The sequence below is a fragment of the Poecilia reticulata genome, linkage group LG15 (genome assembly GCF_000633615.1).
Source record: "Poecilia reticulata strain Guanapo linkage group LG15, Guppy_female_1.0+MT, whole genome shotgun sequence".
NCBI lineage: Eukaryota > Metazoa > Chordata > Actinopteri > Cyprinodontiformes > Poeciliidae > Poecilia > Poecilia reticulata.
In genome coordinates, this window is record NC_024345.1 from 24903079 (window position 1) to 24914991 (window position 11913).

Genomic DNA, 11913 nt, shown 5'->3' on the forward strand with positions numbered 1-11913 from the left:
TATACCTTAAAAAAGAGAAAATGTGCTGCAGGTTCTTTGTTAGGTAGCAGTTTTTAAACTTACTTATCCAATTTATGAATCCCTCATCTATCATCTGATTTTTATTGAACACAAACTTCCTGTTTGTAGATATTTTTATTCTCCAAAAATGGTTGTGGTACCTAATTATGATGCGTGTAGTGAATTGGAAATCCTTTTTTTTTTTTCAGTGCTACTGATTGTCGATTAAGGTTAACAGTGACCACCTCTAACCTGTGGTTAATTTTGTAATATCAGTTTTTACTTTTATCTGTTCTAACTTTGAAACATAAGGTGTTCTTTTTAAACCCTTCCTCTGGATTGAGGTTAAAAAAATCCTCACTCACCTTTACAGAACTGCATATTTTTTAGAATAATTTCTACGTACAAAGAGGTTCAAGAAGGATGGAGAACACAATTTGCATTTGACAGAAAACGGTGGGGTGTCAGAGTGACACAGAGACAATCAACTGCCTGCTCAACCTGACATTCAAAATCCCTGCAGCACTGAACAGAGATGTCACCCCGTGTCCTAATTTTTGAACATGCAGTCACATACAACCTTCAGGAGACGAGATACACAATGCGTATGTACAACTTTTGTTTATTTGCATCATACACAACCATACACATTCGCTGGTCTTGCAGTACTGTAGCACATACAACACAGGACATGTACACCAGTTTACCCATCCATTACCACCAGCACACAAGCCTGAAGACTTTTATCCCTCATCAGAAAGAATATTCAGTAGCATAGTAAATCCCCCCGAAATTACCTGCATTAAAAATGAGCAAAAAAAAGCAAAACAAACTTATTCACAAGCCAGCATCAGTGCAACTGTGCAGTAATATGCTCCATGAATACTGAAACTGTTTGTTCACATTAGGAGGGAGTGCTTCATCAATTCCAGTGCACATAGTTTTTTAACACAGTTCAGCAGATAAACAGCAGTTCAACTGGTTATTTTACTGTAAACAAAAAGCAAGGTGCCACAGTAATTAGTAGTACATACATATAAGATGGCAACAGATCCAGTCTGTCCATGTTGTGAGTGCTGCAGTGGGGATCACTATGGATAAATGACTGGACAACATTTCAATAGGAAGTAGTGAATGGTGAGGATTTAAGTTCTACATTTGCCTCTAGACATATCCACATTAGTCAGCTTTATATTTTACAAGCAAAACTAATACCAAGCAAAAAATAAACATTATTTAGACACCTTGCTTTCCTGGATTAAGGCGAATACATGAGGCTACATAGTGACAATGAAGGATAGCAACATACGTTATACCATTCAAAGATTTTCTAAAGAAGAAAAATAAACTTTAAAAACATGTTTTTAACCAGGCATGTTGTTGCATCCCCTCTTATAGCAAGTATTGATGAAAATTACTTGAATGAGTTCTGTTACCTTGCTCATGCATTGATAAGAGGTTAGTTGGGATTTTATCATTTCCATTCCCCTTTCCTGTTCATATTCTGTAAACGTGAGGCAAAGCAGCATTGACAATGAGGGTATTGTTTTGCATAGGGCTGCACAATATATTGCAAATTTATCGCAATACCACTCTACGCAATATCGCAAAGACTTGCCAGACCTGCAATAAGTGTTGGCTACTGTTTCAAGTAGCATGCACTCAAGCTCTTTATGCTTGTAATACTTAGAGACTCTTGTTTAATGCAGCACACAAATTAAGATGACGGCATTAAGGTCAAATCATTCAGCAATTATAACTTAGCTGTTTCACTTCCAAGGTAAAAGAAACTAAATTTGAGCTGAATATCAACACTCGCCAGTTTTACCGTATGTTTTTTTTTCTCTAACATTGTGCAGCCCTAGTTTTGCAAGAGGCCCTCCTAAGATGGTTTGCAGAGGGTGTGAATGCAGATAAATGTTATTTAAAGGTGTTATTTAATGCTTCCAGAACAATATTGAAAAGGCAGCAGTCCATTTTAAATTACCTAAAAGCAAATAACTAATACTCATTACTCATATTCATTAGACAAACCATGTTTTTGATCTTAAACATGGGCTGGTTTTGAAAGCTGTACAGTATTTTTTATCTCCATGATAAGGGTCCAGAGACTCCTGGAATAAAATGATCACCATGGAATCAAGTATTGCTCATATATATGTGCACTCTGTGCAAATATAGAAATAACATACTGTAACATTTTTTTTATTATATAAGATATCTATACAGCCAGCACAGGCCACAACTGTGGTATTGTATACATTTTTCAAAATTTACATATGTTCATCTGTACATGCACCTGTAGTGCAAGGAATTTTTTTGTTTGTTTATTCTAGAGCGAGACATAAGGGCAGTTAATTTATTTGGAGAACTCAGCAACTTATTTTAAATGGTCCAGTTTAGGTTATTTTGCTCCTTCACCTTTTCGTACGTAACTTTTTCTCGCATGAAATAGAAATATCCATTGCAGGGTCTTTCATACTACCTATGCATCAATTTCTACCCACCAGGGGAATATTTTAAACCAGCTTTGGCAACCAAGGATTTAAAGTAATTCTTTAAAGCAAAAATGTACACTACATAAACAACACAACTGTTTTTTCTGGTTTTACTGTGGCTAATGAGAGCCAACATCTTCACAATGTCTTTTGCTTTAAATCTGAGGTCAATTATTTTGCACCAAAGCGCATTCATCTCTGGGACACAGAACCCGTCTCCTTCCTTCCTGGATCTTACCGTGATGTCACAAAAGGAAGCTGTGTGTTTGGGATGTTCCCTTAAAACACATCAACTTTCACCTCCAATTAAGTCAAATCTTGTGAATTGTATCAGAAGTGTACAAAGCAATGACCTCATCAGTTGGGTTTTCACAAATTGCTTAAAGTTTCTTTGAGACTTAACTAAAAATAAACGTTGTTCCCCTTGACTGACTTAAACAAGAAGTTCAGTGTAATTCAGTGTTGGTAAGTAAAAAAAAATGCAAAAAGTGTATTTAAATAGCTGTTTTTTTCAATCTGTAGAATATACAATAAATACTTTAAAAATTGGTTGTCAAGAAGCAAAATATACTCTCCCAATATTTCAGAAAATATTTTTTAAAATGTTATAAGTTTATCTTTGGAATTTATGAAAGTACTGCAAAAATGATTTAAAAAAAATAATGTAATTGATGTAATTAATCACTGATGTAATTCAGCCAATAAAATGCAAGTATACTTGGGGAGGAATTACACCGGTTATGAAATGGTGACGGGGCAAATTGACCAGGAGCTGGACCATTTGCTCATGTCAAAATAAGTAAAGAAAACATATCGCGGGTCTAACAAAATAACACCTTCCGTTATGCACAAAGTGATACATTTCTGCTTCAGTAAGTGCACTAAAAATGAGAAAAATGGTTACACGTGTTGTCAAGCATAGAAGATAAGTTCAGGAATCTGCCCTCCCTGCACCCCGGTGCCGTTGGTGCTGTCTGAGGAGCACTGGAACTGGAATGTCACTTTACCACACTGTACCTCTGTCATCCCTTCCTGTCCGAAGTAGCTCAACTCATTTCCATCCAGAACAACACTGGCAGTGTAGAAGGTATCTGGCTCAATTTGGACTGGATACTCAAACCATACGGGAAAGGTGTTGCTGGACCCGTCGGAGAAGTATTTATTGAGGTTTTGCCCCAGCAGCACACCTTGACGCTTCAGCTCTATCTTGGCACTGTACTCTGCTGAGCCACAGCTAGATCCATACAAGCCAAACCCGGCGATAAAAACTCTTTTATCCACAGCGAACTGTATGCTGTCACAGCGGCCGCGGTAGCGCCACTGATTGCTTCGATAGGCACAGGACTGGAATCTGTGGCAGCGCTGCGGCGTCAGGCCCTTCCTCGATTGACTTGCAAACTTAAGCTCGGGCTTCTTGGCTGCCGTGTACCACAAGAAGATGTCATTGGTCTCATTAAGCGTCAACACGCCAGACTGGGCCGCTCCATTGGCAAAGTCATCCAGAGCCATTGTAGGGATACGTATGAGGTACATGGCCTTTCCCAGGACCTTACGCTTGTTGTCAGTAGAAGATGTGAGCTCCTGTCTCTGACATTCGGCCTCAGCCCAGCTAAGTGCAGCCTCGAAGACCACTATCTCTTTAGCATTGAGTGTCTCTCGCTGTAGGATGCTCTCCAGGGTCTGGGAGTCAATGTCACAGAAACCCTCTGAACGTAAAGCCAGCTCTGCCTGGGCATCAATCACCTCCCAGCAGCGCTGTGTCAACTCCGGCTCCTCGAACAGGCAGCTCTGGGAGAGCAGCACGCAGGCGTTCTTGGCGCTCAGACTCGTCTCTAGGAAGTTGACGCAGGCGCGTGCCAGGTGAGGGACAATGTACTTTTTGGCAGCATAGAGAGTGGCCAGCACGGTGTCAGCAGTCAAGTCAATTTCATCACAGTATATATACCTGTTGGAGTAGAAATTGGACATTAGACACATCACCAAACTACGATGTCTAGCATATTATTGTAAAATCAGGCGAGGTAGAATAGCAAAATTATTGGAATTAGGACAATTTGTGAAAGGAAATTGAGAGTTTATCTCGTTGTAAAGTCATTTATTTAGTCACTATTTAGTTCAAATTGGATCAATACTAAAGAAAAATAATAAATGATAAATGTTGAATAGGCTTTTGAACATTTTATTTAAAATTTGATCGAAATGCAGTTTCTGTTGAGGAATAAACCAGAAAACACTCAGATTTTCTGAGTCTTTTGGGCAGATTGAGTCCCATTTAAATGGGCTAAAACTGCACATCAAGTGCCCAACATGACAACATCATGACTCAGCATTTTGACTCAGGTTTATCTTGTTGACACCTCAGACATTTAGCTTTTTATGTTCCTGTCGAGTAAAGTGAGAGTGAACCCATTGGTGATAATGGAGCTGAATTAGACTTTCAGAAAGAAGATTGCAGCAGCTTTTTGCTCTAGTAAGGAGTTTAAAAAGGTTTCTAAATAATCTGAAATCAGCCAATACACTCTACAGAAAAGAGTCTCCTAATGGAGAACACTAATAAACTACAAGCCAAGCCTGGCCATCCAGGCAAGGTCAACCTGAGAGCAGACTGCAAAATGCTAAAACTATTTTCCAAAAATCTTTTTTGTGCTGTTGATGTGAATGTGCATCCCTGTATAGTCAGAAATAGACTGCACAAGTTTAACTTTCATGAGAGATATGATGAGGGAGCCATTTCTCTCCAAGACTAACATGAAAGTCACACTGAGCAAAATCATGGACATAGACCAAGACTTCTGGAATAACGTTTCTTTGAGAGATGAGTTTAAAACTAGATAATTGAGACACCAGAACAGAGAACATGTTTGGTGTTTTTAGGAAGAAAAAAAACCTGATACCAACTGTAAAGCATATAGGTGGATGTGTCATGGTTTGGGGAAGCTTGTGCTGCAGCAGGGCCTGAACAGCTCATCACAAAATCCACTATTAGTTCTACTGTACATCACAGTGTACTGTATTTATTTATTTTTCACTTAATGAGCAAAAAAGGCAATTTTGGGTGTTTAACTGTAATTAAATCACCGTTCTTTCCTCAGAAAACATGAGTGTGATTCTTTTTGGCATAAATGACACAAGGATTGTACTTATGTACTCTCACTACAGATAATACCCTTGACTGTTGCATAGACGGGTGTAATAAGTCATATGAGTTTTGAGCAGTTTTATCCAAAATATAACAGAAAAGCGTTGATCTAGACAAAGAGCATCAGTAAAATATCAGTGATATGAGGGAAAAATAGACAAACAGTCTCAACCTCCTTACTTTAGCATTGCCAGAAATGCTGCTGGTTCCACATCCGGTATGTGAATTTCATCTTTGTTCTCCGCAAGTTCACCATAAAACATGGCGTGAAAAACTGAACTGCCTACAGCCAGTACATACTGTGGAAAGAAGAAGAGAAAACACTGTGACAATGGGGAATATACATTTTACTAGCACATCTCTGTATCTTTGCATGTACAGTTATGGAGGTGTGAGATTTCGAAAATGATTCATGCCCCAGACTTTTTGTCAATGGCACTATTTCTTGTTAGTCATCTAGACTTTGGGTGCAGCTTAGTATCTGACCACAATATCAAAAAAAAAAGAAAACATTAAGTGAAACCTTAACAATATAGAGTCAAAGTCTGCATACCATAAGGATGATGGATAGATAGATGGATAGATGGATAGATAGATAGATGGATAGATAGAAATATTTAATCAGAGGAATTGCCTAAAATCAGGCACTTAGAGCTTGTTTGCAATTAGAACTGCCTGATGCCTGTGATGGCAGATAAAAGCTTCCGCAGTAATTACCGAGGTCGGGTTGTAATTATTTTGCTCAGGTCATTTTATAAAGTCACTAAAAAAAGCAAATGTGTGTTTCATTTCTGTGAGAACCCTAACCAACAATGACTTGTCAATAGATTATGCCTAGAAAACCTAGCCTTTTGTTTAAAGTAAACACATTTGTTATCCGACTATGCAAAGTTTGGCATAGTCGGATGGATATACAAAAGACAAGGTCCAATATATATATTTTTTTGTTTGGATGAAAATGCAAGTATTTGAGAAAAGCTTAATTCATGAAAATATTTAATCCTTAGATTTTTCTCTGCTGTTCTTAGCTTTCCTTTTCCCTGCGGAGATGAAGGCAGATTTCTAGATACTTAACAGAGTGCACTAAAGGTTCAGTTTGCTGGAATTAATGAATTATCTGAATCATGATGAAATTAGATGCAACACAATCACCGTTTTCATTAATAGGCACGCTTCGATTAGACACTGCAGGGCCTCAAGTTCTGTTTATAAACTCAGGTTTTAGATCTTTGTGTGGAAGTGTTTGTGCGAGCATGTGTAGGTGAAGATGTGGGTGGCATAAATTTCCTGAAATAAATTTCTCTAAATTGCAGCCAGTCAGGGGGAAATGCTCGAAAAGATGTCACCATTGTTGTAGATGCCGGTACATGCTGTAATACAATTTTCTAAAACATATTTGCTTCCTTCATTATGGAGACACACATGCTCTTGTATGTGGATTAGGGAACAATATAGTAGAAATGAATTAAATTAGTCTCAGGTCATGCTCTAATATACTTCATAGATATAAACAAATTTAATGCTTTTAGCTATTTTCTTGGCTTGGTAAGGAACTAACTGCAAAGATAATGGTTGTGTAATTTCCTGCCAACTGGACACAATAAAGATTCCTGAGCTGAATATCTTTAAATCCTATTGGTATAATGTCTCAGCATAAAGGGCCATCAAATCATTCTTCCATAACTGTTCTCTCTAAATGCACCAAGAGCACTGCAGCTCCAAATCATATATAATTCATTTGGTCCCATATAATGGACCAAAAGAGAGAAAATAGAGCTATTGAAAGCTAATGTGGTTGGACGGGTGAATTTAAGGCATTAAAGGGACTTGCCGTATTAATCTTGTGTAATTGTGTTTAAAGTAAGTAAATATGAGAGTGCCTTCATAGAAGGCATACGGTCTAAGAAAAGTTGATCTTAATTATTTATCTGAACATCTTGAAAGAGCAGACACTTCAGTGGGCAGAGGAAACAAAGACGTTGGGCTAAGTAATATTATGTTACAAGTTGGATATAATACTACCTATCTGAGCATCTAATAACTAATCTAGAAACATTTTATTTAAAACATTTAAAATCTATCTATTTAAAATAAAGCAGACTTATTTACAGGTTTTAAATTGTTGAAATTAGCACAGGCATTAAAACAGATGAAATTTAATTGAAACCGACTGAAAGTAGTTCTGATCTTTGCATTTATGGTCTATTGAGAGCTGAGGGGGATTTTCCTGCTTGAAATTCCACTCTTATTTACTAATTAATAAGCGATAACATATTTTTTCCTAGTTTTTCATCAGTAAATTGTTTATTAGTAAGAGTTTGGTGTCATGTTTGCAGAAGACATTTAAAAATGCCTTGTGACCTGGTTAAACTTTAGTTGTTTTTCTCTAACTGAAAGTCAGGGACAGTAGTTGGCATAGTTACGCATCAATTCGAAAGCTTGCTCCCTTTACTTATTATTTGTGAGAAAAATTCAGATTTTTAAAAAAACAAAAAAGTCAAACATTTTTAAATGTCTGAAGTCATTTGGCTGAAGTTTGCAGCCACCGACTGGTGTTGAGGTGTAGGATTGAGGTCGGATCACATTCAGACCATAAACCCATCACTCTAGAGTTTGTTTGAAACCGAGGTGGACTTTGCGGTTTAGTCCGCACACTAGTGCGAGTCCTTGGGTTTACATCTACCTTAATAAATTGCACTAATGGAGCAACCAAACCAAGGATCACTTTAAATGGATCCCAATATTTGTAAATTACCATTCTTTTTTCATCTTCCTTTGTTGGATTTAAAGTTGGTTAACTCCAAAGCAGTTCTGAAAAGCATAGTTTGGACTTTGCGGTTTAGTCCGCACACTAGTGCGAGTCCTTGGGTTTACATCTACCTTAATAAATTGCACTAATGGAGCAACCAAACCAAGGATCACTTTAAATGGATCCCAATATTTGTAAATTACCATTCTTTTTTCATCTTCCTTTGTTGGATTTAAAGTTGGTTAACTCCAAAGCAGTTCTGAAAAGCATAGTTTGGGCTGAGACGAGGGCGAATCTATTTTGTGTGAGATGACTGCTGAGGAGGAGACGACCCCTTCCTCTTGCTCGCTCTCTTTCAGCCTCATTTATATAAATAATTGAAGACTGTCTTGAAAAAGACACATGGTGCGGAAGTGAGAACAGAGCACAAAAGATTTCACTTCCACAGAAGCACAGGATGGAAGAAGATTATTTTTCATGCTTCTATGAAATGACCTTCTATGAAACTGAGCCTGCCTGATCCCTTGTTTGCTGATTTCCTTTTCTTGTTGCTGTTATTTTTACTGATATAGATTCTTACTCTGTGGCCCGGCAGCCGCTGGGTCCTTCCAGGCTGACCCACGACAAAATGAACATCTGCCATCAGCTCATTGTTGAACATCACTGAATTTCTGAAGGGAGAGAAAAGCAGAACAACAAAATCAGTACGTCTGTATAGTATTTCAGCTGTTTGGTAACATTACTGCTCAGTAGCATCTTTCATCCTGCTTCATTTAAACTAAAACAGTCTCATCCGTATGAGTTCTCCTCATACCATTTCGTTTTATGTCTTCTCTCTTCACAAAGACAGACGAACAAGACAACAAACTTAATGGAAAGTCCCCGCTGTGAAAGAACGGGACCAACAATAAAGCTGTGCTCATATATTATTGAGTACATGTCACTGGGGTGGGTAAACAGCCCCGCGACGATCTGGAGAGACAACAAAAGCCAGGTCAGAAAAAAAAAAAGCCCATGTTTTGCTCCGAACAGCTGGGGCCTTTTACAGATAGGCCAAAGTAAATATTTTGCTTTTAGCACAGATCATCCTCTGCATGTTGTGCATATCAAACACACTTGCTGCCTGTCTGTTCTCCACTGCATCAGAGCAGTGAAGGCTTGGAGGAGTAGGAGAGGCTGCAAACAGAGGTCTCCCCAACAGAATGAGGACAGTGCTGACAGAACACCGGCACAACGGCAGGGGCCGGTTGCAGCTGTCGAGGTACACCAAGGTTTTAAACACGTACGGTTAACATGTGCAGTTTAAAGCTGTTTCAATAAGATTCCAGTGGATTGGCTGGAATTGTCTCTCCCAGTGATTGCTGAGCACTGCTTGTCCAGATGGCTGAGAGAAGGCTCCTTCCTACACTTTTCTCTTGCTCACAAAAATGGTAAATTTTGTCGTTTGGAAACATTCCAATTTGTGAAACACATGAACAATATGTAATGTAAAATACTGCAACCCATTGCTCTTATTAAGGTAATATTGTTTTAAATTTGATAAGCTGCAGAGTGCCAGATAGCTACCTAAGCAGATAGCCAGACCACCTAACCTGCTAATATCAGATTGTTACACTACTATGAAGATTATGAATATTTGAAGTTCAATTTCCCAACTGCAATAAGCAAGAATTTTAACACCAATACAAATTATTTATGGTCTTCTTTAATAAAAACAACATTTTTATATTTTTTGTTTTAATTTTCATTCAATGATCCTTATACTGTTTTTTTAAGACAATCACACCATGACACTCTCACATTCCCTATAGCTAACCACAAATATGAAGGTCACTAGCTTGCATTAGTCCTGTCTGAGATACTGATATATGAGAATCTTTACACAAATTTCTCATTTATCAGTACGCTTAAAAATCTCCAAATAGTTGCAGTCATGAGAATCATTTGTGCTGCAGTGTGCAGCTTCCTTGTTTGGCGAACTGTACCTTTCTCTTATAGTTGAGTAGAGTCCCTGCCAGTTGCAGTTCTGTATCGTGTTGTTGTTGTTGAGGTTCTGCTGCTGGTACTCCTGCACCGTGGTGCTGCTGGTTGTGGTGGTGGTGGATGCCGGCTTCTTGGTGGGGAAAATTTCCGCGGACATCTTCTTCTTCTTCTTGCTCCTCAGGGTGATTATCTCATAACAGACTGGGGGCAGCTTGGAGCTGCCACTGGCATTCCCTTTTTTGGAGCTTTTGCTTGACTTGCTTTTCACCGAGTCAGGAAGCATTAAGAAGAAAGTCAGACATTTCATGTTCCTTCCCTTGGCATCGACCATGAGTGTGTTCAACTGCTGAGCAGTGGGAGAGCATGCAGAGAAGACATCCGGCAGGAGTAGCCAGGTTGATGGAGGGCTGAGGGAGATGAGGACAGGAGAGATTTGAGCTGCTCTGAGCAGTTCGGCAGCAAGAGTCCTGTGTGAGGTCTGTTCCACCAGCTTTTGGAACTACTAGGTTATGTCTTTTCTCTGTTTTGTCACTTCCCTGAAGAAGACGCTTCAAACCGGCGATCTGAAGGCTTTTCTCTGATGTGAAGTTTGATCTGGTGACGGAGAGCCTTTCGGGGTTCCCATCTTTGCTTGTCCAGAGTGATAAAATCAGCTCTTCAAATCCACTTCTTCTCTCCTCCTCTCCTTGCCGTTCTCACTCGCTGGCTCACTGAGGGTTGTCCTGACAGCTCCAGATTTAGTATCGCTGCAGTTGTCCTCAGGCAGCACCTTTTACTCAGGTCCTGTCATTTTGCCCTCTTTCTCCCTCTGTGCTTTACATCCCCTTTCTGCCTCTCTTCATCTGTGACTCTTTTTCTCTGTGAGGCAGGGTCGTTTTTTCCCCCTCTCTTCCTCGGAGCAGACTCATCTGCAGGATGCAGGAGCTGTGAATGCTGTGCTGCTCCGCTCAGCCTCTCGTTCTGCTGACTACAGGGGTTGAATGGGAGAGCACAGAAGAGATCGAGAGCCCCCGCATGCACGCCCCCCTCTCAGCACAGTTTAGAGCTCTCTCAGGAGCTCAGCCAATGGCAGCAGACAGCATTTATGATTGGCTAATTCAGCCTATAGGGCTGCACATGCTTGAATATGTAATTAGGTACGTCTCAATTAAAGTGGCAGTCATGTCTCATAAGAAAGACAGATTAATCCACAGATTTTCCTCCATGTGTTTTATTTACTTAAAGGGTTCAATTTTAACTCCAATAAATAAACTTAATAATTGTTTAGGTCGAATTTGATTAGTCATCATATGACATTTGTATTAAATGCAGTTAAAAGTATTGAATCCCCACCTATAGTGGGATTACATTGTTTCACCATAGATTTCTACCTCCACGATGTTTCAAACAACTTTTCTTTGAAAGGCCTTCAGAGATGTCTTTGTAAATTTTTTATCATCCCATTTGGAGAGAACATGGAGCTAAGAATACAATGTACTCTCAGCACAATGTTCTCTAAATGCATATGGATTATTTGTCCTTCTTGTTTAACTTGCACAGTAGCT

The 11913-nt window shown here is 39.0% G+C and overlaps 1 protein-coding gene and 1 long non-coding RNA gene across 5 annotated transcripts in view; one reads left to right on the forward strand and one right to left on the reverse strand.

The window, feature by feature from the left end:
• The window catches only part of LOC103477236 (uncharacterized), a 57581-nt gene extending 47224 nt beyond the window's left edge, over positions 1-10357 (forward strand). For 2 of the 4 annotated variants that reach the window (XR_535603.2, XR_001777370.1), the window contains exons 3-5: positions 8959-9090; positions 9233-9380; positions 9533-10357. This is a non-coding gene — a long non-coding RNA (uncharacterized LOC103477236). Of the gene's footprint in view, positions 1-8958; positions 9091-9232; positions 9381-9463 lie in introns of all 4 variants that reach the window. The other 2 variants (XR_001777371.1, XR_001777372.1) reach the window with 2 other exon arrangements.
• On the reverse strand, positions 606-11377 carry btbd3b (BTB (POZ) domain containing 3b). Its single transcript, XM_008430209.2, has 4 exons — positions 10372-11377; positions 8967-9057; positions 5818-5936; positions 606-4443 (listed from the first exon to the last, which is right to left on the reverse strand). Exons 1-4 carry the CDS (start codon positions 10698-10700, stop codon positions 3411-3413), a joined length of 1572 nt encoding a protein of 523 aa, XP_008428431.1. The 5' UTR covers positions 10701-11377; the 3' UTR covers positions 606-3410.
• Positions 11378-11913: the final 536 nt, after the last annotated feature.